Below are 22,220 nucleotides of genomic sequence, written 5' to 3'. Positions count from 1 at the left end.
CTTGCGTCCCAGTAGCGTCGCAGTGAGTGGTTTTGCGATCAGGCGTCGCTTCCTCTCGTTTCTCTCGGTCTTCGAAGTAGTTCGGCCTCTTTCTGCAGCGGCTGGCTAACAAAGGCAGCGGGGATGGCGGGCTCGCACCCCGGGTGGGAGCTTCACCGTCCAGCTGCGCGTCAATATTACAAAGAGGACTACAGCATCTTTTGGAGGGATAATCGTGCTGCAGTGTGTCCTCAACGCGCCTCTTTGCCATGAATGTGAGGTCAATGAGCGCGACACAGAGATTAACACGGAACACGTGGTGGCACACGGACACGAGCTACGTTTCCCTGTTGATGTTGCGCAGAATTTTTTTTTTTTTACAATGGCTAAAAAACCGGTAGTAAAGTTACTACGAGCAGTCCAAAGAACCAATCAGAGGATGGCAACGCTGTTTAGCCCCGCCCTCTCTTCCTGTGGCGGGTACATTCATTCTTTCATACCATGCACATGAGAATAATCAGGATGAGTCGAGTCCACTTTCTTCAGCGACACCCCAACACATGCCTTCAGAAAATCACAAAAATGACATTTAAATCATCCAGTAGTACACAGATCCTTTACTTAGGTAAATGAACCATTCCAGAAATAAGAAAATACTCAATTACAAGGTAACGTGTCCTGCATGAAAACTACCTGTAATTTTGTGTCCAAAGTAAAATGTCGTTAAAGTACTAAAATAAAGACACTAGTTTGGACCCTCTGACTGGTATATTATTATATATGACATCATTATTATTATTATGAATACTGAAGCATCAGTGTGTATATTGACCACAATATCTGTATCCTATCAAACAGGGGACACAGCTTACAAAATACTGAAATAAATGAAAAACATTTTAGTGGACCTAAAGCAGTTTTTGTTTCATTATACAGTAAAACCATTGACATATATTTTTTTAAATGTTTGGCTTTATTCTGAGTCGATGGAATTCATGTCTGGCTTTAAAACCCACTTATTCCTGAAAAGCTGAAAGGTAACTGATACAAATGAGCAGATATAGTTATTGGCACCATATTTGAGAAAAAAATAAATAGATTTCAAATGCAAATGTGTACATCACATTCTGCTATCACGCACGCACACATACATACATACATACATACATACATACCTTCAGGCAGTGGAAGTCAATGAAGATAAGAATGAGTAAGACTGTAGGCCTCAATAGTTAAAAAAAATATACACGTCATGGCTTGTATATGACACCCAAACCACAAAAAAGACAAATCAGCAGCAGCTGCAACTGATTCATCTCAAACCCAGGAATCAAGAGTTATTAGATATTTAGGCATTTTCCAGATGTCACAAGAGAACATAGTGCTGCAATACTTCATATTACATTCTACATTTTGAGGCAGGTGTCCCACAAAAAAACAGCACCCGTGTTGGGTACATATTTCCAGGAAAGATATAAAAAAAATACCTTTGACGAAAAAGAAAAATTACATCCACTTGTTTTTGTCTCCCGTGTCCATTTTCTTTTTCATTTTGTCAATCTATTCTTTTCTCAGTCAGTGGTTGTGCTCCTCAAAGTTCACTGTTTGTCCATGGATTTTTTTTTTTTTTTCACGTTAAGCTGTTGGCAGCATCCCGCCTTGATGACTTAGCAGCTGGTGGAGAACTTTGCTCTTGGTCGTCTTCATCGTCGTCGTCTTCGTCGTCGTCGGCGTCGTCGTCGTCGTCATATCCACCGTTAAAGTAGAGTACTGCGGGTTTTCGTGCCACAAAGAAGACGCAGTCGTAAACGTATCTCAACATAGACCGGTCGTTCTCTGTGTAGGTGGTCTGCATCGACTCTTTCTCCACCTGCAGGAGAAACATGAATACTGATTTACTACTGGAACAAGATTTATGAGAAACACAATGTTAAGCTATAATTAAAGTCTTTGGTTTACCTCGATTTGGAAACCAAATTTGATCATCGCTGTCCTGATGTCTTCGTAGCTAAGTTCAATTGAGAGCTCATTGGCCATGTTCTCAAAGTGATACAGCAGCGGGCCTGAAAAAACATTGAAGATTTAAACATTGAGAAAAGTTTAGTGACCCAAAATGATTACTTTTAAACATTGTTTGTGATAATAGGACTGTCTTGTGTCTACTTTCTACTAACTATTAGGAAATAACTCCAAAGCTTTTTCAAACAAACAGTAACATTAATGTATATCCTATTCATGGGATATTTAGTTCCAAAACATTCAGCGTGTAGGATTTTGGGGGATCTATTGGAAGAAATCGAATATCACTTTTCATAATTATGTTTTCATTATTGTCTAATCACCTAAAACTAACAATCAGTGTTGTTTAATTTTCTTAAAATAACCCATTCCTGAGCTGTTCAATGTAATCTCATCATAGAAAGCATTTTAATGCCAGTAGAGTTTGAATTTAAATATATTGTTGTTGTTTTTTTACAAAAGCTGACTCACCCAGGTTGATCCACACTCCACCAGGCTTAAGAATCTTCCAGATGGTCTCTACGTACTCAATTACATTATGAGCTGTGTCAATAAAGAAGCAGGTCGCCACACAGTCCCAGGACTCTGAAAGAATCACTTGATCACTTTTATTTAAGATCAAAGGGTGCTCAATTATTCATAATTTATAGTACAGTCACATTAAAATAATTAATTGAAATATGTGATGATATACACTTTTGCCCACATGGAGCACCATCTTGATCTGCCTGATATTTCTCCTTCTGGTGTTTATGCAAGTTGACTGCATCCCTTTTCAGGAACATTTCAACGGTTAAAGATCTACGCAGCTGTTACTTACCTGATTCAGTGTAGATCTCTACAAAGTCTCCCGCTACCATGGAGAAGTCTGAGTTCAGTGGCAAGTTCTGAGGGTTGACGTCGGGGAATCTGATTGGTCTTGTTTGGTCAGACGATTTCTTGTTGTTGCTAAACTGGTGGATCCAGGGGTACAGGGTCAGAGCGTTCACCTTTTCACACCTGAATGATGCAGTCCAAACATATACGCAAATATGGATGGAAGTATTATTCCGTATGAAATAAGAATTATACCACCGAATAATAATGTGTTCCAAGACTTAAAATTAAGTTTGATTAATACACAGTTCCGCACTCAGGCAAGAAAAACATGTATGCAAAGAAAGGTAACAGTCCCGAGGTGTTTGTGAAGGCACCAAGAGTCACATGTATGTTTTACCTATTGAGAACAAAGTTTGAAGAGAAGAGCATAAAGAAGCTCCATTCGTTGCCCTGGCACGTGTAACCCAGCCGAGCTATCTCCCAGGCCAGGCGGCCCAGCCCGGCACCCGGAACCAGCACGCTCACCCTAGACACATCACTGACATAATAAAATGCACAAAATGCACATATCACATAGAAAACACTGAGAAGGTCACACAGTCATAATTATTACAAGGTGCTTCGAAACCATAACACAAGGAAAAGATGTAACTTTGTATTACTACGTAGCCACATGCTTTTATTTCTGTTAGTTCTATTCTATGTATGCAAGAGAAAATATGCAGCATCAGTGTTGGCATGCATCTTTTTAAAGCAACTTCAACACTAATATGTCTTCATTTTGAAATGGCTTTTGATGAAAATAATAAAGATGAAATAAAAACAATCTCTGTCTGCACAAGCATTATAAGACTGTTTCAGAATAGACTGTTTCCATTTTAACTCACCTGAGCACATCACATGATCATTCACTTAAATTGGGCATGCCACCCAAACTCAGTGATACACCATATTTGGTAACTCATCACATTCTGTGACCTGCAGTGTTGGTTAGGTTTAGGTATGAGAATTGAGGGGGCTAGGGTAAGAGTATGAGGTAAGGTTACAGAATCTGATGGTTCACCAAATACTGTGCAACACCAGCAATTCACGCAGGACTGATAACGCCACTGGACACAGGACTTATTGCAAATTGCTCAAACAATAGATGGCTTCCTGCGCATGTAGTAGCATTGTATAATGCAGAATTTAACTACACAACAGCTGCTCACGTAAAAAATTGGGTCAGCAACACCTGCAATTTGTTGTCCGTGTTGAATTAACCACTGGTAAACAAGGCTGATGTAATTAGTTTTTTTTCCAGAAAAGGGTCATGTGATAGGTATGTGATGAATCAAGGACAGGGTGTCTGTGTCATTATTTTAAAAGGTCTCCGTTTCTGCCTGCACAGACTAAATTATGGACGTGAGACGTAAACAAGGCAAAGGTTACGACATTTTAAAGTAAAAACATATTAGTGTTGATGGAGCCTAAGTGAGCACGTATGTTTCCTACTATTGGTCACATGGGAAGAGTCTCTGGATCTCTTGAATGATGGGCTTGTAGCAGGACTCCCTCTCAGCCCGGCCCACTTCACTCCAGTCTCGGACAAACTGCTTTATGGTGGACTTCAGTTTGTCCAAGTCAAATGTAGAGGATGGGCGCACCTTCCTCGGATCCTCCTGGTAAAGAACATGAAGAGAAACATATCAACAGAAAATCTTAAATCACAGTTATTAAATGATAACATCCAAAATACATAAATAGCTGTCTTGGATCTGTGTGTGTACTTTACATGTGCAGTAGACTGTACCTGGGTTATGTCAGGTCTTACCCTCTCACCATACTCCATGTTGTCAAACATGTGGAGGCTGTTGTGGATAATGGCCTGAAGCACCTCCTGGTTGTGATCAGCACACTGGCTGATACAGGCCAAGTTGGACAGAACATTGGGCAGCAAACTCTGGTGGCGTTGTGAAATGCTTCGAAACTGACACTCAGCGCGCTTGACCTGCTCCTGGACATGGACCCTGGAAGAGGAAAAACAGAGTGCAAGGGTTAACTAACTAAACTGTCGTACCTACAGCATCTAACCCTCTGGTCCAAATAATTCCAATATCACTGAATCTATTTTTTTGCTAATTAAATCACATTATTCCTCTCATTAGTTCATTTTAAACTTGTCAGCAGTGTGATGGAGAGAGGATGGACCAGAAGTGGTACCATGCAATGACGGGAACAAAAGTCAGAAAATTAGCGAATATACTTCACGGGAAGCTGATTAAATACAAGCTGACATAGCTGTGGGAAGCATTAACTCATGTTTGAGTAAAGATTAATGATACAAGCAAGCAGTTTTTCCTCCAAACCTTATGATTTGTCATTTGCTATTGTTATTTGTTAACACCGTACATTGACAAGCAGTCGTTTCCTTTCTCGTATTTTCTTTTAAAGCACTTGTATTGTACCTGTAAAACTTAAAAGCGTCAATTATTCTCCAGAAATGCTGCCTCTCCAGCCTGGCCTCGTCCTCCGGACTGAATTTTATTCTTTCTTTGTTAAAATGTTTGCCACCTTGCGGTCCCTCTCCTGCTGTTTCGGCCATGTCTGAAACAAACTTACTGCCGTCCAATGAAAACGCGACAAACTTCTTCTTCGTGAGATTTGAGGAATTCCGGCAGACTAGACTCCGCGAGGTGAACTGCTGCCACCAACAGTCTGATCGGAGGAATGCAATTAGTTGATCTGATGCGATATCTACTGAATGTAAGCAAGTAAATCGACAAAACGATTCAATTCTGCTCACAGCAGATTATACAAATAATGAGGGCAAACATTGTATGACACATTTGACCTTTAGCTATACTGTATCCTTTCATAAAGAAAGATATTCACGTGATCATCTACATGGATAGTGTTTCTGAGTTGTTTTTCACCCTATAGGCTGCTTAAATATGAGGATAATAGAAATCATCTTACAAACGTCTGACATGCCTTTATAAAAGACTGAAGGTAATACATACACTGCTATAATAACTATTTAATACACAATATTTGTTGTTAATGACATAAAACGTGTAACATGAAGCCTTTACCAAGGAGTTCCCTAGGTCATGTAAAAAAGTGCATTATTGCGGGCCATGCCACTCCACAAATTGGTTCAGAAAATGTATACATCATACAGTGGCTGTCAAGTTACATCCATATGCACAAGAACCATTTTAAAGCTTTTACTGTAACTGAACTTTAATCTTGTTACATAAGCTAATCAGGGTGTTTAATCAAGATTCACAAATCAACAAATCCTTATTTCAAGATCTGATTTAAATTGCAATTTATAATTTCTAAAAGACTATTTAGTGGCAGTTTCACTTAAATTGTGATTATATTGCATCATTTCTCCCAGATGAATGGACTGAAATGAAGTTTAATTTCCTAATTATAAAGCTATAAGTTAACAATATTTGGCACCACAAAGCAGCATGCAGCTTACAGCAATAACTTTTCCTTACTTTATTCAGGTTGGCATTTTGTATTATTTCAGATTATACAAAATATAAAAGAGAAAAGTGTTTGAGTCACATTTAATGAAAGCAATGAATCCTTGTTTATTTATTATCCTCCAATACATAAACACTAAAATATTTTTTTTATTTGAGCATACAATTGTAAAGCATGAAACCACACAACAAAGCTTTTTCTGATTATTTAATGTGCATTACAGCAGTTGGGCTTGAAGGTGTTTCCTCCATCATTTGTTTGGGTTGATAATCTTGCCCAAGAAAAGGATGTTTTCTGTGTTGCGCTCAGTGATGAGGACCATGAATGGACGGTTGAACTTCATGACCGGGATGTGGCGGAAGGATAGAAGTGTGATGCCAATACCTGTGGCAGCTGCAGCGGTGGCTCCAGCCTCATCAACATCCAGGGTGGCTTGGTGAACAACCTACAGTACAATGGAGGTGAGAAGTGAGAAATAAGGTGGACAGAATATTTATGATGGAAAGGTGAGTTCAGTAACATATGTGCTCTGTCCTTACCTCTGACACTACCAGTTTTTGGCCCTCTGAAATGCCACTCAAATCTGCACGATCACTAAACATGTCTGACATTCCCATTTCAGTCAACACATCATTCAGTTTGTAGGAACTCTTGATGGAGAACTTTGGAATAAATATGTCATATCTCCTAAAAATTGGGAAATAGACAAACAATTAATGATTGATCTTGCAGGACAACACTGAATAGCTTACTAAAAACTAAAAGTTTTGATTGTCCCAACCTGGACTTCATCCACTTCAGCCATTTGGTGACATGGCCTGGGCAAATGGCACTCTCCAGTGTGGCCATATCATCAGGCAACAACAGCAGCATGGAGTAGGAGCTGTTGAAGGGAAGGTGGAGGACTGAGGTGTTAATTGCCTGGTCATAATAAGTATCAAAATCTTCTTCCATATTCATCATCTGGACTGCAACCTGGAAAAAAGACAAATTCAAAGTCCTTTAACTGGAAAAGAAATACAGTGTGAAGGAAGCACAGTGATGCATAATTGTGGCAAGTGAAATCTGTTCTGTGCGACTGAACCTGGTCATTCTTCTCAACGTTGAACATATCCTCCTTTGTCAGCTTAGGATCAAATGGAGTTGCCCACTTTCCTGTTTGACAGAGATGAGCAGAAATAAAACATCAAACTTAAAGGTGTGACCTGAGAATGAGAGACGCAGATGTCATCTCATGTGACCTTTCACCTTTGTAGTAGATGTAGCTGATGAGATACATGAATGTGTTCTCATCCAGGCTGTCGACCAGCTTGTCTATCTTCCCGTTGGTCTTATCCGACACATACTTGTTAATGGTATCTGCACTTTCTGTGATTTTGGTGAAGTCGACATTAAACCCATCTGCAAAATAGGACTCCTTCAAGACCTCCAAGAACTCGGGCTGAGGCTTGAAGCGGGTGTCCATGAACACAGCAGTCCCCTCACTGGTGTCTTGAGACGTAGCGTTTGCCTTATCGAGGAGTATACGGAAGCTTTGGGCGACATCTGTTTGCGTCAGTTGGGAATTGTTAAAACCCAGACCACTGAAAAGCTGCCGGTGGGTGTCCTCCCGTGCTCCTACGGACAAGGCAGCCAAGGCGGCAGAAACACTGGCAGGGGAGTAGAAGATGTTTTTGCCTTGGGAATCAGCGTGAGCCGCCAACTTCTTGTACAGACGGAAGGCAAAGTCTTTGTTTGCTGAAGTCACCAGTGAAACGCTGTTGTCGTCGCTATTGACAGTGTCTTGGGCTTCCTTGGTATGACCGATGTGGTGATGGCCTCTTCCCACACAGACCACTACTGATAAGATCCAGATACCCAGGGCTGCATGCATCATGGTGAACTGAGACAAAAGTTCAAAAGAGCACAATTGTTCAAACACAATGTCTGCCATTGGAAATACTCATGCAGAGATTTTGCTGGAGGATACAGTCAATATATTGCTTTAAACGCCCTGAAACTTTTGAACTTAGTATTACTCCAGCTTTCTGTTTCTACATAAACGCCATGTTACTAGCTGAAACAGGTTTGGTTATTTTAAATACAAATTCCGAAATTTTAAACACTTTATGAATGAAACCAAAACTTTTTTTTTTTTTCATTTTGATTGTTTAGTCAGGATTAAAGATAAATACTTCACATCTAAAACAAGTTTTTCAGGGGCTTTAAATTCAAATTTCTGACATTACAACAATATAGTCGCATTAACTCCAAGAAGATACGATTGGAAAATTGAGTCAGAATTTATATTTAAATTTCACATTTTAAATATCTGTGCATCTGTATGCAGAGAAGTTAGACATTGTGCATATTAAAAAAAAAAAAAAAAAAAAAAAAAATGAGCTCTAATTATTTTAATCACTTACCTTCTTCTGGTTGAGCTTACAGTATGTCTCATCAACCACAGAGAGAGAACAACAGGCTGGACAGAGTGAGACCTCCCCTTTATCAGAAGTCAGTTCAACTGAACTTTGATTTTGTTTATTCTCTTTCTTCATCTCTTATTTGCTCAGCCACCGTATTTATTCTGTGTAATGATTGCCGTCTAACCACGGCATCAAGCTGAGATTACACAGGACACACAGAAAAGACAAGCAGCTACTGATTGCTTTGACAACAGGAACCAAAAATACCATGATTACTATCTCTAGCCCTTACTCTGTATCATATAGTAGAAACCTATTTCATGTTTTGGTATTTAAGTAGCGCTCATAGGGAAATCAAACGGACTGCCAGGCATCAACCAAACTGCATCAGATTCATCTTTTTCATGTAAAACTTCACACCATGTATACAAACTGACAGAATATGAATAACTTTTTCTGACAATAAAAACATGATCAAGGAAAGAATCAGACTCTGTAATTCTTTTTTTAAAAACATTATCTGTAGAGGTATATGGAGAAAAATAAATACATATGCATTCATACAATAAAATCAGTCTATCTCTTCTGTTTAACATTATGGGGTACACTTGAGCTATATTTATCATGTTTTTCCTTACGTTCTGGACCCAGGAAACCTGATCAGTAATGCTATCAGACAGGGTTCAGAGGTGTTTGCCAAAAAGCTGCCCATCCAGTTTGATGAGCTGCCGGAGGAAACCTCGATTAGGGATCACACCCCGGTTGTCTTTCACAACACAAATAGCCTCCACGAGAGTCAGGTTGTGTTTCAGCATCAGGTAAGCCAAGACCAGGGTGGCAGAGCGGCTCACTCCAACATGACAATGCACCAGCACTTTGCCTGAGAATGACAGAGAAACATTAATTTCCAGACACTAAATAGAATAGTCTTTAAATCATGTTTAACTACCATCCCTCCGTACCTCCTCTGCTGAGAGCCCTGTGGATAAAGTCTGCTGCTGCCTGAAAGTTGACGCTCATGTCAAACTCACAGGAGTCATGAGCCTCGATGCCCATGTAGGTGATCCTCATTGCCTCATAGATCTCTGGCTGCCCTCTACGTTGACTGTGAGCTGCGTTCAGGATGTGAGTGATTCGGTGCATGGATAGATCAGCGTGGTTCTCTGCACTGTGTCTGAAAAACACAACAATCTGTATTTACTGACGGTGTCTGACAATAGGTGCAATATACAGTTAAACGCTGCCAGTATTTCCTAATGCACCTCATGCATGCAAGACATTTCACAGTGATGGGACTGCTACTTAGAAGAACACTTCAGGCATGCGAGTTCAATTACTCGAGACCTGAGACATGCTTTCATGCAGGGGGATGTGTGGAAACTTTCACATAGCAGAGCTGTAGTTTACGCAAGTTCCCAATGTGGAATGCAACCTGAGACTTAAATCTGATTTATGATCAGTTCCTTTTTCACGAGTGTAGACGCTAAAAGGTGCGGTTCATTTCTGTCTGCCAGTTTATAGGTTTTCACCAAAAAATAAAGAATAAAAGTGAGTCACTTACTGGTCACCAACGTAAAGCCTTGGCCACACTTCATCTGCATGGCTGATGATAGCTTTGCCAGTAAACAAGAGTCTTTCCAGCTCAAACACTGCCAGTCCAGGTGAACTCAGGTCGATTTCCACTTTCCGAGTAGGGCGATCATCATTCCAGGACGCAGGAAGTTTAGATGTGTATGACATCGTTTTGTTGTTTTTTTCCTGTCTGGGGTTGTGGTAGACCTCTGATGTGATTTAGCAGGATTATCTCCTCCAAACTGGTTCAGTAAAAGTATAAAAAGTTTCTGCAGTTTGTAGTCACTTCTTGTTACAGCTTCACTCTTTGAAAAAAAAGCTCTAGGGGAATTCTTGCCGAGCAGGCCACTGTGTCAAATGGAGCAGAATAAATAACACAGGTGATTTTAGTTGCAGGCTTCTTCGCTTCAGATTTACTCACCACAGGGTGTCCAACGTGTTGTCAGGCCATCTGACCCATGAATTAAATGTAGCCTGTGTGCCTCACACCTTCAGGGGCATGCGTTATGCATTTGCATCAAAATAGCAGTCTATTTAAGGATCTGTATGCTGGCTGGCAGATGCAGTGTGTGGCCATGAGCACCACTTTCCACTTGACAAAAATAAAAAAAAGAATATGTCAATCTCCTTATCATTCATATTAATTGCTTATTTATCTGAACTATGCATTGCAATCTTAATGTTTCACCTCATACATAACCTACTTGTATTGTTTGAATGCAATATAAACTAGTGGGACTAAAATAAAATTAATTTGGTCACAGGTTTAAAAATATACTGACGTTTAATTATTTCTGGGGTTTTATCTCACTTGTGATATTTTCAATATTCATCAGGCAAAGATTCCCATCTTGTGTTGGAAACATGCATTACATCTGAAACTATACAGTTGTGTTGCAATTAAACAAAAATTTTAAAAAGACCGCAAAATGAACACGTGACAGATTAGGTTTTTCCATGCAAACCTTGTGATCTTATTTTAATTTTTTTTTCTAATAATATAAAACCATCTTCTGAAATATGGCACTGTTTTTTTGTTGTTGTTTTTTTTTTTTACTAAATCAACATAAAGAATGATTGAAAAAAAACAAAAGACGTGCTCTACACAAGACAATGGATTGTGGTGCAAATCTGATTTTGATATATCAAGGATTTTTGTCCTCAAGTAAACAGAAACCAGGTCAAACTAAACATTTGATCAAACTACTGTGACCGACATTATCCTTAAGCAGAAAACATTACTGGAAATGGTACAAGTACATCCTTTCCTTTATATATACACAAGTTCAAAGAGGGACAAAAAGAACGTGATTTAACAGCTTTTCAAGTAATTCTTAATCTTTTCCTTAGCTATCTGTAATAACAGTAGTTCCTATGGTGAAATACACGGCATTCATATGTAGGTCTGATTCTAGGTCTGCACTTAGGAGGCAATTTCATCCAAACGATGGTATAACGGGGACAGCAATCTTCAGGGGGTTTTCACTAATCTGCTACACTCCAGGCCCAATTACGAGCTCTGAGATGTCATGATTGTACTTAGTGCTTCTCTGACGTTACAGTGCATGCAGGACTGGGAGCACACGTGAAAAGAAAAGCACTGCACCTACACTGCTGCAGAGACATGGAGAGGTTCAGTGACAACTGCAGTGCAGCTGATTCCGCCAATGGAGAGGACAATATCATGACCATGCAAATGGGGTGCGGGATGTAATAATAGACAGCTAAAGAAGTGCACGTGTTGTTACATGTAGGATCAGACTGACCCGACCCACGATCCTGAGGGACAGCGTGATGATAATCTGAATCTGTATCACGAGTTAGAGACCACCAACATGTGGCACTAGATGAATTCCTCTTCCAGTGACTCTACCCTGCATTATGCTGGCAAAGGCATGACAGAAAGGATAAGCTGAGTAAGAGTGTCAGGTCATGTAGCCAACACAGTCACTCACTGAGGCTGAAAGTCACTTATGATATGTACAACCATCAGCCTTCATGTCTAATACCACCCTACCACTAATTCCAGCATAATTAGACTTTAAAGACTGATTCCATGTCCTAGCATTTACTCCATCTTGTTCATGGGTCCATGCCACTTAGTTCAGGCTTTATATAATTTGACGTAATTTGACAGTGGAAAAAAATAAAGGTAGTAGAGGTCTGAAGAACAAGACCAGACCCTCAACATGTCCATGGAAGATCTGGAAGAAGAAAACAAGACTTGGTGATCCACAAGCAAATAAATAGGTCCGGCTCAGAAGGCTTTCTTCTCCAGCTGGTCCAGAATGGCCTGGATTCTCTGTACAGCCTCCTTTCGAGCTTGCCGGACATTTTCCAGTCCCCGAGTCTCCACAGAGTCCAGCTCCAGCAGCTCTTTGGTCAGCAGTTCCTCCAGATACCGGTAACTCTTGTCTGTCTTTTTGCCAACAAACTCATCGACATCTTCGTGAAGCAGCAGGACTCTGGCCATGACCTGCTGGACCTTAGTCAGGCCAGGATTGTCGCTTAGGGGCGGAGGTCCGGCCTGACCTGCAGCTGGTGCTGGAGCCTGAGCCGGGGCTGAGGACGGAGGCTCAGCTTGCGAAGGATTAGTATCACCTCTCCCTGGTCTGTTGTACATTTGGGGAGGTGAACTTATTTCAGTAGGCTTTCCGTTGGGGGGATTCGAGGACAGTGCTGGCCTGGGTTTGGGACCCACTAGTGGGGCACGTTGGTGCTGTTGGTCCTGCATTAACACAACACAAGAGAACGTAAAAGATAGTGTTAAAGATAGGATTGTCCGAAATAATTTTTTTGCCCTCAATCCTGACCCAATTAATTTAATATCTGCCAATAGAAAGTCCCGGTTGGGTGCTTACATTTTCCTAAATAACAAAGCTGTACAGCGCCCACTTTAAGTTCAGTGTAAGGATTTAAATCAATCCATCGTATATGCTTGACAACTGAATAGGTCAGCAAGGCATTAAGTAAAAATTCCTTTGTTTTTTTTTACAAAATAACAAAGCAAAAATATTCTATTATCAGAATTCCACTTATTGTCGAGCCGATTGTCAAGTTTTTTTTAAACAAAATAACCAAGTCAACAAACTATAAGATATCTTTATAAATGGTTCTCATTAAGTCCACTTACTGGAGCATTGCAGTAAGAACATACTTAAAATTTCGCTTTACCACAGTTACCTGAGTGTACTCGCTGTATTTCCTTCATTGTTGATGTCATATCAAATTAGTGGTATTGAACACAGCTCTCTTACTATCGCCTTACTGAATACTGAGTGTATTTACAGTGTGGATACCCAAAGTAGAGATCTTTAATAACAGTGCAAAGGTATTTGTTTATTTTAAACATCTGATAGCATTTCCACCAAGACTGATACTGAGTATCCAGAGCAGACAAGTCATACAGTGAACAGACATGTGTACCCGCATTTCTAGAAGATAAAATTCATTTCAAAACAAGTGTGACTGTGCCTCGTCTAAATTTATCAACACCTTTTTCTTCACAGTGCATCACCTCCTGAAGATGTAATGCTTTGTGTTGAAGTCTGTTTCCTGTTACGTCCATTAAACAACTAAAAGAAATCTAAAAAAAAACATATTAAAGTAACTGCAGATTCCTACCTTGGGCTGGTAAGGTGGCGGAGCACCAGTTCCAGTACCTGGCCATGCAGGAGGATGCGCAGGACGGACAGGATTTCCATAGTGGTTTTGTGGAGGCTGCTGGCCTGGCTGCCATTGCTGCTGTGAGGGAGCGTACGGACCAGAATGCCCCCATGCATCGGCCTGTGAGCTGGGATGGAGAGACTGGCCAGTCGGGTACGGGGGATTTTGAGTCATTGCGTGTCCACCTTCACTGTAATGAGGATATGGTCCAGGAGGATATCCACACACACACACACACACACACACACACACACACACACACACACACACACACACACACACACACACACACACACACACACACACACACACACACACACACACACACACACACACACACACACACACACACACACACACACACACACACACACACACACCAGGAGCCTGAGAGCAGAAACAGGACAGATGTCTTATGTTTCCAAAAATTCAGCCTCTTCTGGGTGTGAAGGTAATTTTGTTCAAAAAGAAAATTATTATTATTACTAGTATGATTCTTTATAGTATATCGCAGGTGTAATGTTGCATTTGGCAACAGCTATTTCCAACATATGAAAGGTGTTTAAATGAACTCACCCCTTGACAGTGTGGACCAGGATAGTGATGATGTTGGTGTTGAGAGTGTGGCTGCCCGGATGGCCCACTGCTCTGCTCTGCTGGACAGCCCTGGTTAGGATAAGGACCTGGAGCAGGTCTCTGAGGGTCAGCACAGTAGAACGGGTTGGATGGGTGGAAACCACTTGTTGAATATTGATTCTGAGCTGGGCTGTAGACTCCGTGTCCATTTGGATAACCTCCCGGCATCACCTACATGGAAGGAGACAAGAAATGCCATTGACTGTGGCGTAGATGGATCAGCTTAGTGATGTAACAGTTTCGACACTGTGGCTGACTGCCTGGAAGTGTGAGGGAAAGGGGAAAGCACTTAAGAGACTTAAGATCACGAGTTGACTGACTCGTATGTCCCCACGTCCTCTCGTATGTTGAGAGGACCAGGTTGTGTTGCATCATGAGCTGTACCTGTGGATTGTACTGTGGCTGAACATCGGATCCGGAGGGATAGCTATTTGCATAGTGGCCTGTGGAATGAGACTGAGGATACCAGTAGTGTGAAGGGTAGCCTGGATACTGAGGAGCGTCCTGTGAACACAGATTATTTCAAAACAAATAAAAGAAAGAAAAAAGTTATTTAAAAGTCAGGTTTATTTCCTTAAGTACAAGGAGAGGTAGTAGTTATATGCAGAGGAACAAGCTAAGACACCGGAAAATGTAAACAGCATGCTTTCCAAGGAACCACAACAGCTGTGTAAACGACAGCACTGAGTCACTTATTTGCTTGCAAAACCCGTTTTGCACAAACGATAACAGCTGAACAGCTACCAGATTAAAAAAAAAAAAAAAAAAAAACGCCGCGCAGTATATCTTGAGGAAAGATACTCCGTGGATAAACATAAATGCTTAGACGCGAGTGCACGAACAGTGTTGTCACGTCAAGATAAACGTGGAAAAAAACAAACAAACTCGGGGCTACAGCTGAACTGAGCAGGGTCGCCGTAACTATTACGCAACGCCAGCTAGCTTCGTTAGCCATCCAGCTAGCATGCTCGGAGCTCTACGCAAGCCAGCTGGACAACAATGTTGTTCAACGCAAATTCATACCGTTTTTTTTGTTGTTTTTTAATTAAACACACTAAAAGAAATCGGATCAACCAGGTTGTTTTGGGTTTTTTTTTTGGTCTAAGCTGCATCCGCATACTTACCATTGTGTTATTCCAGTTTCCGTGGTTTATTTCCCGAGTTACAAGTCGAGGGCCACAAAGGTTTCAAGCGTTTGGTGCGTTTGGTGATGATGCGTCAGCAAAGCTAAGCGCGCTCCCCAGCAGCCGTCCCGTCATCTGTCATCGTCAAACAAAACCTTAACCAGCCTGGAGTAGTTATCTCGGCCGTCAGTTGGTCCAAAACTGTTAAACAACAATGTTGTCGTGTTTTTTTTTTTTTTCTACAGAAGTGGGCATCCGCTAGACTGGAATCAGGAAATGATTGAATGACGCGGAGCTCCAGCTGCCCGGTCCTGTTCCTTTAACGAGGGACAGGGCGATGAGTGAAGAGCTCTCACTCTGCCTCTGTTTTCGGGGACCAAAAAAAAACAAAACCGAAAATTTAAAAAAAAAAAATGAAGGACGTGAACTCGTGTGAAAGATCTTCTGTTAGGATAGAAAAAAAAAAAAAAACAACAACATCATCATTTTATTTGGTTAGTGTACGATCTAAATTGTTCCGAAACTGTGACGCTCATTTGTGCATATACGATCTTTGGTGTCGCGTGTGCGTCAGTAGACGTGATCAGCCAATGAGAAAAGCGCAATAAAATATAAAATCTTTCTCAATTATAACTAATCATTTCTTCTTTAAAAACTACCCGTCTCTGGTGTTATATTTATGTTTAGACGTAAAGCAGGGGTTCCAAAAAAATATTGGACATCAATTTGATGGTTTCGCAGTGCACAAAGGGTTAAAGGTTTACAGGAAGTTTATCCAGGGCTTGTATAAAGACGCTTCCTGTGCTCTTCTTGAAAGAAACATATTTTGAAACATTCATGGCTTGACGACCCGTAAACATACAAGAAGTGAATCAATAGCAACCCAAGATGAACTACGTACCAGGGACGGCAAGCCTCATTGACGACATCGACAGTAAGTTGGAAGGAGGCTCGGCAGCCTCGTTGATTGAGATGGTTCAGAGAGGAATCGTTTCAAGATGTGGCATCGTGTCTGGCACAAACTGGATAATTTGTAACCTACTAATACTGTTATCTAACATGCTTGTGTTGGTTGTATCCTGCAGAGAAGCACCTGGTGCTGCTCCGAGATGGCAGAACACTGATTGGTTACCTCAGAAGCATTGATCAGTTTGGTACAACTCTTTTAATTATATCTCCACATCGCTTTTTACATTCAAATAGTCAAATCACTGGTCAAAGCATTTTCAGCTCAAGACTCTATTAATCTGGTTCTCACTTATCTAATTTCTCTCTCTCTGCTTCTCTTGTCCCCCACAGCCAATCTAGTTTTTCACCAGACGGTTGAGCGCATCCATGTGGGAAAAAAGTTTGGTGACATCCCGAGAGGAATATTCATTGTGAGAGGAGAGAATGTGGTGCTGCTTGGAGAGATAGTAAGTGGGAGGCTCCTCATTTCTTTTGAGTATATGCAGGAATGATACAAGCTGAGGTTCAATAACAGTAGTATTATTGCTAATAATAATATTAATACGGCCTCAATCAGAAAAATGCAGTCATTCACACATTGCATTTAATTTATAGTAGTCTTGAGTTCAAAGTTCAAATAAACACCTGGCATAGGGTACATAGAAATTTAAAATAGGATTGGTTGTTGTTTATTTTATGTTGTATTGATTATTTCGATTTACTTTTAAATATTGCTAGGTTGTTAGGAAACGGGTAGGTATTCTGCAATTCTTATGAAGGCAGCGTGACTATTATTTTCTTTGTTATAGGTATAAGATACTAGCTTACACACTGGATAAATACAAACACATCAAGTCTTTTGATTACAAATAAATCTTTTTTTTGTATCGCAAATAAGGACAGTGCACATTAATAGACCTAGAACTGATGATGGACAGAGGTTGCCTATCATCCGTTGTTTTCTGCTTTGTAAAAGCGCTATGGGGCAGATGAGCTGAGCCGTGATGGGTGTTTGGCTTCCTGTCTCCGAAGAGCTTGGTGGATGTATTTTGTGCAGCCTCTTAAAAGGCTTATTAAAGCTAGATGCAGTTTTGACTAGAAACACTGAGGAAATCCTCATATGAGCAACACATCTTGAAGATGTATTAATCCATCGTCTCCCTCAATGCACTCTATTGTGTTAAACAAACATAAACACATTTAAAGATGTCTGAAAAATGTCGGCCTCTTAAACAGGCTTGTATTCAGAACATTAAGGAGCAGCTAAAGTGCAAAATTCATGCAGATTTGATTTGTCATAATGATGCTTCTCTAATGTATGTGAATGTGTGCATCGATGCATTACAGGTACATCACAGTGACAGAGGACCTTCCACAGCAGCACACAGAGCAAACATGATTCATGAGCCTAGACTTATCTCATTCTATAAATATACATTGTGCAGTCAGTCAAAAATCTTCACTTTGACAGCAGTACAGTCTCATAAAGAAGATCTGTAGCGTGCAGTTCATACTATCAACAATGGGCATCACAGCGTGTGATTACATTATACCCATTTTTAGCACAGATAGATGTTGGTACTCTGCTGCCAAGCTCAGTGCTTCAAAACATTTGAACATCTTTTGGGGTGTCAGAGGTTTGCGGCAGCCCGATAATTAGGCTCACTTACCATTTTAGTTTCACTTCATTACTCATTTATTCCTCCATTAATTTATTTTCTATTTCAATTTCTGGTAAAAATGGAGAGGCAATGATTTAGTCTCCACACTGGCAAGGATGGCAGTGGTGCCTTTTTTGCAGAGACATCAGATGATCATATCTGGCCAACAGTGACAATTCGGTATCAACAGGAGCATACTTGTGTACGATGTGTTTTGAAGGTTCTGGTGCCAAGTCCTAATTAGATGTTTTCATGGGACTAGAGGGTGGTCACTTTGGTTCAGACAGGCCAGAACATGTGAAACGCTGATAAAATATAGTTCTAAATAATGACGGCTCACAGCAGCTCACTGGGTGCACCTCAAGCCTTCAGGTTTACAGTGGTGCTTGAAAGTATTTCTGCATAAATATCACCTAAAACATCATCAGATCTTCACACAAGTTGTAAAAGAAGATAAAGAAAACCAAAAACAGTAAATACGATAAAGATAATATGTTTGGTCATTTATTTATTGAGGAAATGTTCCAAATGTATCTTTTCTTTCATTATTTGCTGTGACCTCCTTGTGCAGCAATAACTGCAACCAAACATTTTCATTGACAGTTGATCAGTCCTGCAGAGGGTTGGAAGAATTTCAGTCCATTCCACCATGAAGAACAGCTTCAACTCTGGGGTGCTTGTGAATGGAGATGAACTGCAAATGTTCTGGACTTTGACTTGGCCACCCCAAAACATTAACTTTACTTTTCTCAAGCCTTTCTTTCCTAGATCTACTTGTGTGCTTTGGATTGTTGTCTTGCTGCATCACCCACATTTTCTCCAGATTCAGTTCATGCTCAAATGTCCTGATATTTTCCTTTTGGCCTCAACAGGTGTAATTTGGAATTCATTGTTTCAAATTAATAATGCCAAACTTTCCTGACCCAGATGCAGAACAATGGGCCCAAACAATTATACTATCACCACTGTTTCACAGATGGGAGAAGGTCATCATGTTGAAATGCAGAGTTTTTCTTTCTCTAAACATATCGCTTCTAATTTAAACCAAAAAGTTTTATTTTTGTCTCAAATTAGCCACAAAACATGTTTCCAATAACCCTCTGGCTTGTCTACATGATCTTTTCAAACTGCAGATGGGCAGCACAGTTGTATTTGGATATTATTGCCTTTTTCCTTATCTGCGTCTGTGGACACCTTTGTTGTTCTGTGGACTCATGAACATTATGGCCTCTTAGACTCTTGCTCTTGGCATGATCTTTGTTGGTCAACAAGTCCCAAGGAGGGTAGCCATGGTCTTGAACTTCATCCATTTGTACACAATCTGTCTGACTGTGGATTGGTGGAGCCCAAACTCTTAATAGATAGTTTTATCAATAACTCTTTTTCTGAGCTCCTCAGAAATCTCCTCTGTTCGGGCCATGATACACTTTCGTAAAAGTGTTGTGAATCTCAGACCTTCATTAATCTCTCCTTAAATACAACAGGGCACCTACGCACACCTGATTGTCATCCATTGGCTGAAAATATCTGGCTCTAATGTCACCTTTTAAATAACTGCTAATCCTTGAGGTTCGCATATACTTTTCAGGCTTGTGTGCAATTTCTGATATTTATTCAGAAATATTTGAAGGGTTCACAAATTTTAAAGCACCACTATAAGTATGTATTGATGTGCATGATTTTTTTTTTTTTTTTACCTTTTAACACATGTAAAATGGTCTCTCTATCTCGGTAGGATGTGGATAAGCCGAGTGACGCGGTCCTGCAGCAGGTCTCCATTGAAGAGATACTGGAGGAGCAGCGTTTGCAGCAGCAGACCAAACAGGAGACCGAGAAAGTCAAAATGCAGGTTCTGAAGGACCGAGGCCTTTCCATACCCAAAGCTGATAACTTAGACGAATACTAACGCCGCCTTGTCTCCATGAGCCTCTTTCTCAGTTTGTACCGGACTGATTGAAGTTTTATGTTGAATTACAGAGCGCATAACAGTGTGTTTCTTTTTTTCTTTTTTTATGGACAGAAGGGAGCACCACACTGTCTCTATTTACTGTAGTGTACTGTTCAATTAATTTGAATTATTTGAAAAAAAAAAAAAAAAAAAAAAACTGTGATAGCTGATCTAAGTTCTGCAGTTGATGGCAGCAAAATGAAAAACAATAATGTGTTTATCTAAGATCACCATGTTGGTTTAGCAATTATTTTACAGCAGCACTTTTTATTCTGTCACTATAATGTGGTGTCTTTTTATTTGGAGATATGTGGGTCTACTATTGACTAAAAACTACTTGCTTTGCTCTATTAAAGAGTTTAGTTTTTCATTATGGCAGGCCTGCTGGGAAAATTTGTCACCTCAAAGTCTGACTTCTCATGTTGCCTACTCTGTTTTGCTGTTTTATTTAATGCATTAAAAGAGGGACTATTTGGGTAAGTCTGGGCCCATAGCACTGTCCTCCTGTGTGATGGCGCCACAACCCCGACATGCAGACAACGTTGCACGCTTGCTATGTGACATCAAACGTGAGACCCGTGCATTAGTTCTGTCATCAGTGAGGAAAGGGCATGATTTTCATTGGGGTAATTCAATCTTAAACAGGCAGCATATCAGTCCATCAGACGGCTCCGTGTCCTGTTTATGGAGATGAGAGCGCGTCCGGAGAAATCGATCCTATCTGCCTTCATCAGTCAATAATAAGCCTATTAATCGTTTGGACGGATACATTGATACATAATGTGAAACAGTCGCCGTGCAGGCAGCCTACTAAGTTGCATGAACTCCTAAACGACTTATGGTACCACGTGAATCCGCCTTCGGCCGCAATTCAATGTATGTTGATTTTGTTCTTCACTGTGAACCTTGTACAGCGGCCTGCATACGAAAAAAAAAAAAAAAAAAACTAAAAAAAAAAAAAAACGTCCCTGCCGAGATATCAAGCAGTGTATAATTAACAATGTTTGATTTCCGGTCACACTTCAAAATAAAACGTATGCCTTCAGGAGACTCGGCTAGATTGCAGGGGGGGGGTGTCCTGATTTCCTAGCCTTGGCCTTGAGAAGTACTGTACTGCAAACTGTGCGAAAAGTATTTTTTCAAATTCATACAGAATAGGATACATGAAGCAGATGCTGTCATGTAATAGCCTATGCAGAGTTGTATTAATAATCATATTAAAATACTTTTTCATAATTTATATGAGCTGACACACAAAAGTCATCAACTCAGAAAAAAAACCCATTATAATAACATGTATGTAGTTCAAATAGCCCAATAAGAAAACATAAAATAATAATAGTAAAGTAAAATTTGGGGGGTAAAAACATCATTTTTTTGCATTAAACACATGTAACACATGGTGAAACTTTTGTTATAAAAGGTAGGTGATCAGACTTACCTAGGCTTAGTTCCATCTCTCTTGATCAGTAGAAAAACTAACATGTCACATGGTTCTATTTGGTTGGTATCATGGTTCATCCTGTAAGGCTCTCATTGTTCTGACAATGTTTTAAAGTAGACTAATTAGATGGGAAGGAACAGAAATCCCAGTGTATTATTATTGGTTTTACAATGTACATATGTGATTGTCCTGTTGTGACATGCCAACCTGTCCTCAGTGTGAGAAGCATGACAAGGTTTTGTTGCTTAATGAAATGAATCCATATTGTTATTCACGTGAGGGCAGTTCTATTACTGTAGTTCATCATCAAGAAATTTGACCACCAGAGGGCGAACATTTCCTCCTCCATATTCATTCATATTAAGAGTTGCTTATTTTGACCCTCATTTGTGTAGCTGCTATAGAGTGAAGCTTTTACACAGCCTGAAATTAACTCGAATTAGGTAACGGATGGGAGGATCTGTTGAGGAGGATCATGTTGCTTTACTGAGACAGAGGGGATTTTATTACATGTTTTAC

The 22,220-nt window shown here is 40.2% G+C and overlaps 5 protein-coding genes across 7 annotated transcripts; 1 reads left to right on the top strand and 4 right to left on the bottom strand.

The window, feature by feature from the left end:
• Window positions 1–576: 576 nt before the first annotated feature.
• carnmt1 (carnosine N-methyltransferase 1) lies at window positions 577–5,420 on the bottom strand. Of its 3 annotated transcripts, none has more exons than XM_069699721.1 (8): window positions 5,265–5,420; window positions 4,610–4,826; window positions 4,312–4,478; window positions 3,215–3,355; window positions 2,819–2,997; window positions 2,470–2,583; window positions 1,939–2,042; window positions 577–1,849 (listed from the first exon to the last, which is right to left on the bottom strand). In XM_069699721.1, exons 1-8 carry the CDS (start codon window positions 5,399–5,401, stop codon window positions 1,610–1,612), a joined length of 1,299 nt encoding a protein of 432 aa, XP_069555822.1. In that variant the 5' UTR covers window positions 5,402–5,420; the 3' UTR covers window positions 577–1,609. The 3 variants fall into 3 exon arrangements, with proteins under 3 accessions (XP_069555822.1, XP_069555824.1, XP_069555823.1); XM_069699723.1 differs by having other exon boundaries at window positions 2,470–2,517; XM_069699722.1 differs by having other exon boundaries at window positions 4,631–4,826.
• A 1,071-nt stretch (window positions 5,421–6,491) lies between these two features.
• Window positions 6,492–8,214, bottom strand: LOC138621562 (serpin A3-5-like). Its single transcript, XM_069699719.1, has 5 exons — window positions 7,546–8,214; window positions 7,382–7,452; window positions 7,079–7,272; window positions 6,837–6,984; window positions 6,492–6,742 (listed from the first exon to the last, which is right to left on the bottom strand). The coding sequence occupies exons 1-5, from the start codon at window positions 8,171–8,173 to the stop codon at window positions 6,548–6,550; spliced, it is 1,236 nt and encodes a 411-aa protein (XP_069555820.1). The 5' UTR covers window positions 8,174–8,214; the 3' UTR covers window positions 6,492–6,547.
• Window positions 8,215–8,668: 454 nt separating this feature from the next.
• On the bottom strand, window positions 8,669–10,685 carry LOC138621563 (dual specificity protein phosphatase 26-like). Its single transcript, XM_069699720.1, has 3 exons — window positions 10,264–10,685; window positions 9,665–9,876; window positions 8,669–9,582 (listed from the first exon to the last, which is right to left on the bottom strand). The coding sequence occupies exons 1-3, from the start codon at window positions 10,440–10,442 to the stop codon at window positions 9,386–9,388; spliced, it is 588 nt and encodes a 195-aa protein (XP_069555821.1). The 5' UTR covers window positions 10,443–10,685; the 3' UTR covers window positions 8,669–9,385.
• A 354-nt stretch (window positions 10,686–11,039) lies between these two features.
• bag4 (BCL2 associated athanogene 4) lies at window positions 11,040–15,794 on the bottom strand (the record flags this gene model as incomplete). Its single annotated transcript, XM_069699639.1, is given in 6 exon segments — window positions 11,040–13,002; window positions 13,899–14,164; window positions 14,513–14,747; window positions 14,961–15,080; window positions 15,701–15,727; window positions 15,729–15,794. Coding segments are annotated over 6 exon segments (1,185 nt in total), but the record flags the coding sequence as incomplete, so codon positions are not given.
• A 674-nt stretch (window positions 15,795–16,468) lies between these two features.
• lsm1 (LSM1, U6 small nuclear RNA associated) lies at window positions 16,469–21,971 on the top strand. Its single transcript, XM_069699718.1, has 4 exons — window positions 16,469–16,634; window positions 16,786–16,854; window positions 17,000–17,115; window positions 20,045–21,971. The coding sequence occupies exons 1-4, from the start codon at window positions 16,589–16,591 to the stop codon at window positions 20,213–20,215; spliced, it is 402 nt and encodes a 133-aa protein (XP_069555819.1). The 5' UTR covers window positions 16,469–16,588; the 3' UTR covers window positions 20,216–21,971.
• Window positions 21,972–22,220: the final 249 nt, after the last annotated feature.

This window comes from Brachyistius frenatus, unplaced genomic scaffold, assembly GCF_029030835.1.
Source record: "Brachyistius frenatus isolate BFR_SWC_R1_liver_20210118 unplaced genomic scaffold, ASM2903083v1 Contig_31, whole genome shotgun sequence".
NCBI classification, from domain to species: domain Eukaryota; kingdom Metazoa; phylum Chordata; class Actinopteri; family Embiotocidae; genus Brachyistius; species Brachyistius frenatus.
This window is presented reverse-complemented; position numbering and strand designations above follow the sequence as displayed.

Bases quoted from the DNA above. Each gene is read 5' to 3' on its own strand.
- lsm1 (XM_069699718.1), top strand. From the start codon at position 16,589: ATGAACTACGTACCAGGGACGGCAAGCCTCATTGACGACATCGACA. The intron at 16,855-16,999 runs GTACAACTCTTT...TGTCCCCCACAG, and splicing joins CAGAAGCATTGATCAGTTTG to CCAATCTAGTTTTTCACCAG. The intron at 17,116-20,044 runs GTAAGTGGGAGG...CTATCTCGGTAG, and splicing joins TGGTGCTGCTTGGAGAGATA to GATGTGGATAAGCCGAGTGA.
- LOC138621563 (XM_069699720.1), bottom strand. From the start codon at position 10,442: ATGTCATACACATCTAAACTTCCTGCGTCCTGGAATGATGATCGCCCT. The intron at 9,877-10,263 runs GTAAGTGACTCA...TGTGTTTTTCAG, and splicing joins AGGCTTTACGTTGGTGACCA to ACACAGTGCAGAGAACCACG. The intron at 9,583-9,664 runs GTACGGAGGGAT...TGTCATTCTCAG, and splicing joins CAGGGCTCTCAGCAGAGGAG to GCAAAGTGCTGGTGCATTGT.
- LOC138621562 (XM_069699719.1), bottom strand. From the start codon at position 8,173: ATGATGCATGCAGCCCTGGGTATCTGGATCTTATCAGTAGTGGTCTGT. The intron at 6,985-7,078 runs GTTGGGACAATC...CCCAATTTTTAG, and splicing joins CTGAAGTGGATGAAGTCCAG to GAGATATGACATATTTATTC. The intron at 6,743-6,836 runs GTAAGGACAGAG...ATTGTACTGTAG, and splicing joins AAAAACTGGTAGTGTCAGAG to GTTGTTCACCAAGCCACCCT.
- carnmt1 (XM_069699721.1), bottom strand. From the start codon at position 5,401: ATGGCCGAAACAGCAGGAGAGGGACCGCAAGGTGGCAAACATTTTAAC. The intron at 4,479-4,609 runs GTACAGTCTACT...GTTCTTTACCAG, and splicing joins TAAGACCTGACATAACCCAG to GAGGATCCGAGGAAGGTGCG. The intron at 2,584-2,818 runs GTAAGTAACAGC...TGATTCTTTCAG, and splicing joins AGAGATCTACACTGAATCAG to AGTCCTGGGACTGTGTGGCG.